Here is a 6000-nt window from a genome sequence, read left to right as displayed (position 1 = left end):
AATGGCGACTGCGCCGTGGGAAGCGAGCGAGGAGTTGAATGAGTTCTTCCCACAGTTCAAGTGAAGCAGCCGCCGACAGTTAGGGCACCGTCAACGCGGCGGCGTACCCAGCAGGCACGGAGACAGACCGTCAGGGCCCAGCGTCCTAGCACAATACATGGAAACACACATCCAGGTGTGTCTGTTAGCCTCACCGCTAGCTGTGTCATGACGCTTGGAGACGTTTCTCTCACATCTGTGCGCGAGACGGCAGAAGCACCAACACCCTATTCACCCTCCTTGGCTGAAACCAAGTGAGGAGGGTTTGTCTTGTGTTTTATTGTTTCTGGTCTCGTTGTCCTCTCCTCCCCTCCACCGGCGACTCACTGGACCTATTCGAGCCGCAGACCGGACCACCATGGCTGAGAGAACCTCCACCGGTTTGCTATCGATGATGTTGGAGCCCACGCCGGCTGTCGCTATGACCCTGCCGGCGGAGGTCCGGGAGAAGCTGGCGGAGCTGGAGCTGGAGCTGTCTGAAGGTAAGTTGACTAAACATGCACATAAACAGTCTCACCGTGTGACCGAAGCGTGTTGTGTCATATTGTCTTTAAACGTTGTTTATGGATATGACAGTAGCCAGAACCACCGCCCTTTATCTTGGCTTTGTGGCTCATGTTTGAAAACACGCCAGCATCACTCAAGCCTGTCTGCGACTACCAGACTCATCTTCAAAACTCAACTTCTGCTCCAGTTTTTTTTTCCTCTCATGACTGGTAACTACTTTAACACATGGACAAAATGAACTTAACTGGAACTGTCTGGTCTACATGGTGGGTCTGCTTTATTGTCTTAAAAGAAGACAGACTGTTTCTATTGTCCAGAAGTTTTGGATCCCCTTCATTGCTCAGTTCACAAATGCCATATTTGATCAGACAGCATTCTGTTTCAGCTGACACACCCATGCTGTATTTGTCTAATACCCTTGTCCTTTCTGAAGTTGTTGAGAAGTTTTTAAAATAACAAATTAATCCTCTATACTTTTTCCCATTACATTACATTGCATTGCATTACTCCTCCACATGTACGTTAATAATACAGATATGGATTTTTCTGCATAGCCATTCATTTTAACATGCGATGTGACTAACCAGTAGCCATTAGTTTTGATTCAGAAGCTATTACAGTCCTGTCTTGTTAAACCATTAAACTAAACAATCATTTAGAAAGTTGAATCTGAAGAAACAAAGGCAATTGCATGCTGAGATCTGACTAATCAAATAACAATTAAGATCCATGGAAAGTTTTCCCGTGGAGACGAGTCTGTTCGCCAGGATTTATTCATGCATATGAGCACATGCATGTGTCTGCATTCAGGTCTGCGGCTTGACCCCACTATTACAAAGAGAGGCTTTTAAAAATGGAGATCTTGTATCTTGGTAAATTCTGTTTTCTCAACAACAGGGCCTTTGTTAAGTTAAATTATCTTAAATGCCAACTATGTATTTTAGTTTTTTGTCAAATATGTTGTTGTCAGCAGCAGAATCACATGGTTCAATGGCATAAAAACAGTAAATTGAGCTTAATCCTTAAATGAACTTGATGCAGTTTTATGTGCTAAAGACTGATGAATGAAAAGATCCTTTCAGTTCTACTGTCATACTACTTTGTAGCAGAAATTCTGGCATTTACTCGTACAAAGTCCTGTACACTAATAAATCACTGTTAATTTATTGATATGATTTATTACATTGCTTGTACTAAAGGACAGATCTCTGCAAGCATTGATAACGTTGCAATAAAACAGCTGAACAAGTGAAAGTCTGTCACCTATTTGCACAATCTGCCCCAAAATGAGGCCAAAATACACATAACTGGTGTTTAAAGGTATTTATGTTTGTGATAGCTGAGGATGACTTGTCGGAATACTCAAGTACAGAGCAGACCAAATAAAACTGGGCTTAATGAATAAATGCAGTTTCAGCACATTAAAAATATCGCAGCGGTTGTTTGCTTCTCAAAAAGCCTTTCTTTGGTTTTTTGTTAATTCACTGGGTCCCATCGTGCTTCTTCATTTGATTGCGTCTCACCTTGTGAAATGAGCTGATCTTTGGTAAGTTATAGCCAACTGATTAATGACCTACATGGAGGTTGATGACATTTAGGATTTGACCCCAGGCTGTGACCCTATTTCTGGGGAAAATGTTGTATCTACTAACCAAAAAGTGTGATTTGAGATAATGGAAAAGTCACTGATGCATAGGTCAGTCTCACTCTGAGTCATCATCGCAGTAGTGTGCTGTGCAGGCTGCCTACAACGGCACCATGGCAAGGTTAGGAATAGACCCAAGTTGTACGCTTTGATAAGCACATTAACTGCCACTGAGGCCCATAATGGGATAGACGTGTTTTCAGGAGTGGTTACCAAACCAATCTATATCTGTCCAGTTTCCCTTTCCTGCTCTCCACATGTCACATCCTGCCATGTTGTAGCTCTGATAGCAGTATCTCCCTGACTTCTGCCTCTCTGTCTAGCTTTGTTTCCACTTACATACTCTGTTGTCTGTGTCATACTGTCTCTCTCCTGCTCTCCCCATTTCTGCCTCTATCCATAACGCTCCCCCTCAGTTCCCTCCTTCTCTTCTCCCTCTGATCAAAGCAGGGAATGTCATTTTCTGTTTGCGTAAAGACGAACCAGCATCTTTTTACTCTCAAATCCCATCCTTCCTCAGTGCAGTGAACTTTTCACCTTATGATGATGCCCTTCAGTTACCTCCTCCTCACATCCTGTTAGAAAAAGATGACACGTTTTATTGGAAGGAGATGAGAGCTTGAGAATCATGCAGGTTTCCTATCCTTCTCAATGAACGCTTCTCACAGGGATTTAGGCTCAGACATCATCTATGTCCTACTGTGTCCCCTTTTTTAGTATGCAAGAGTGTGGCAGTAGGTGCAGGGATGTGTTGGAATGCTGCATTATTCATAGATGCTGAATAGATGTGTCATGTATGTTTTCTTAAGCAGTTTAGCATCAGCATCTATTGAAATAACATGAGTTTGAGAGAGTCCAGTAGCTCAGCTTACCATTATTCCAATGTCAGCAGCTTAGGCTTGCTGATGTGTGAAATAAACAATCTGCACCCTCTTATTGTGGTTATAATAAGTAGCATGTGCTCTGTGTGTTCGCTTTCTCTTGCTTGGTAATTTAGACCACTACTTTACTCTGCTTCACATTAGGTTTGATAGTGTTAAAGGGGTCTGGTAATCCAATATAGACCAGGTCGTATTCCCAGTTAATTGATAGCATAAGCAATGTGGAAAATTCAGGAAAAAAAGAATTTATCCAACAATTTTGAAATTGTACAGCACAAAGAAACTGCGTTCTTTCTCAGCTGACCTGGATGCAGATGAGTGGTCAAAAGATTGGGCTTAAAGGAGGGCAAGAAGACGGATGATCCCCATTATCTCCAGCAGGGAGGAAAGAGGGAGTGACACGTATGCTGAGTAATTCATAGGCTGACTCTCTCATTGCCTGGTTTTCTTCCATCCTGTTGTGTTTGTTCTCCAAACCCTCTGATTACAAAGTCATTTTTAGTCTAGTACTGGTGTTTGACACAGCCAAACCCCTGTTTGGTCATTGTGCTTGTTTTGCCGGCTCTCATTCAGCAAACATTTACAGAGGAACATAGCAGGTTTTTGGTAGTCTCTGTGCTTGCCTGTTTATGGTTGTTTATTTTTTATAGGGAGAATGACCATAGTAGTTTTGAGTTTTTTATACGACCCAGCAACATACAGGTGTCGGTCTCTATTGCAAATGAATATTGAGAAACTTCTTGTTAAGTTCACATTATCCAGTCCATTTGACACCTTTTTCATTTTTATCTATATCCTCATGTCTGCTGCGTCAGTGATCGCATTTCCTGATGAATGTCATTTAAGTATCACCTCATCTAGCTAATCTTTTAGATAAGGTGAAATTTTAGTGCACCTGTAGACTGCAGGTAAAGAGGCAATCAGGTACGGCGCTGTCAGGTGATGATTAAACCTAAACATGCATGTCAACCTCTGGCACTCAAACTCAGTTGGTGCTATTATGAGGAGCAGTGTGTATTTTATTGCTGCTAATGGACTTTAATGTGACTCCAAGTCATCTAGCCAAGATTATATGCTTTAAAGTGGTAAAATGATCATCTATTCTTATCTCTGAGCAATGGCAAAGTCATCTGTTAATTTTGCTGCATTTGCATTAATAGATAAATCTGACCCTCTATTTCTGAAAGTGCAAGGATGGAACAATCTAGTGTCTGTATGAGTATTGTATGGTGTATTGTCATGTCAATGGTTTTCCAATTTTAGTGATTTTAACATAGAATAGAATATGTAGAATATGTCAGAAGATGTCAGAGAATCATTATCTCAATTTTTACTCTCTCTGTTACCCATTATAATATAGTAGTATTTATTTAACTACTGGTAGAAAATTAAACATCTCCTATTGTGACAGGTTTTTGTTTAAGAACATATATCAAGCATAACAAAATACCAAACTGTCACTGGATTCACCTGTCACGTTAAAACATGACAATTTGCCATAATATTGTTTTGTGATAGAAAACACAATGTTGTCGGGTATCACATTGTGATCAATGATTGATAGATTCAATGATCGAATGATTTTAATGATTGAAATGGATTTTAATCCCTAGTATGAGTTGTTTGACATGAGCTGAGGTGCTTATGTGGTGTGGTTTACAGTAGGAGATACCCAAGCTTGAGTTACTTGCTGTTGTCTTATAAACTGGCAGTTGTTCAGGAGTTCTTGAGCAGCACTTTATTACCCACTTACAAAATTACATAGACAATAACAGTACATTTTCCCATATATTCTCAAGAAGTTTTCAATGGGTTGTCAAAATCCAACAGGGGCTCAATACTTACTTTGCATTTGAGTCTAAATAATGGTGATGTGTTGGATACAAGGTGGGGTTAGTGGAGAGCTTAATTTGCCAAAGCTTTTACTAACCTCCTTTTGGAAACAATGAATGTACAGGAAACCCCAGTGAGTTGGCCTGCTGAGTTAGTCAAGGAGAGACCACTCAGTGTAAGGAAAGACCAACTGCTGGACCTGACTCATTTGTTTCTGTGGCCACTTACTCCCACTGCCAACTCACCAAGAAAGAACTTCACTCTGTGAGCTCAGCTTATTGTTGAGCAAAAACCAAGCATTTGATGAATGTGGGCTCACAATCTACATCCAGACCTTTGAAAACATGTAGGATTTAGGGCGATTACTGAAAGGGACTTTGTGCATAGCTGCTGGTTAGGTCTGTAATAGGATCCAAAGAAGAAGAATGTTGAGCCATGGAGTGAGTGAGCAGGCTGGGTTAGCTGTGGTAAAGTCCAGTTTGGAGATAAAGAAACAGCTATGCCGTGGCCCTGCCATAGCGGAGGACAAAGCGTCAAAGGAGGGTCATAAATATTTCAAGGGTGTGCCTCAGAGCAGAGTACAGCTTCAGATTCTTGGGCTGCACTTATACGTTTCTCTCTGTGTGTATGCAAGTCCGTGCAGATGTACTTGGTTGCATTTTTGGCTTTCAGTCCACTTGCTTTTTTTTTTTTTTTTTTTTCCTCTGGGTACTTTGTTAAAGAGTGGATTTCGTTCTGATGATCCATGGTGTCATTTATTGTCCACAGTAGTGTCTTAGTCTCTCAGGCCTGCCTGTTTATTTTTTTTATTGTGCCGTTAAACATCCTGTCTCTGTCTTTATAGGAGGCATGAATATTTATGGTTCTACATATACTGTGGGAATGTTATATCTAGAGATTTGTGTTTTCCTCCTTTGTTTATTTAGATAGGTCTAAAGGTTTCATTGTCATTCATAGGAAGAAGACATCTAATTCACATTCAGTTATTTGAATCATGATGTCACACTGACTTACTGCTGCTATGGTTGCAGTGTTTCCTCATAGTCCAGTAACGAGTGTTTCAGTAGTTATAACTCATAGCACAAATTGGTTTAC

The 6000-nt window shown here is 40.8% G+C and overlaps 1 protein-coding gene across 6 annotated transcripts in view; it reads left to right on the top strand.

Moving 5' to 3' along the window:
- Positions 1–6000, top strand: part of LOC115412353 (disco-interacting protein 2 homolog A) — an 89459-nt gene continuing 83459 nt past the window's right edge. For 4 of the 6 annotated variants that reach the window (XR_003934337.1, XM_030124803.1, XM_030124806.1 and 1 more), the window contains exon 1: positions 398–521. Coding sequence is in view for 5 of the 6 variants with exons in the window: in XM_030124803.1 (XP_029980663.1) it covers positions 398–521 (124 nt within the window). In the remaining variant the exon portion in view is untranslated. Of the gene's footprint in view, positions 522–6000 lie in introns of all 6 variants that reach the window. The other 2 variants (XM_030124804.1, XM_030124802.1) reach the window with 1 other exon arrangement.

This window comes from Sphaeramia orbicularis, chromosome 21, assembly GCF_902148855.1.
Source record: "Sphaeramia orbicularis chromosome 21, fSphaOr1.1, whole genome shotgun sequence".
NCBI lineage: Eukaryota > Metazoa > Chordata > Actinopteri > Kurtiformes > Apogonidae > Sphaeramia > Sphaeramia orbicularis.
This window is presented reverse-complemented; position numbering and strand designations above follow the sequence as displayed.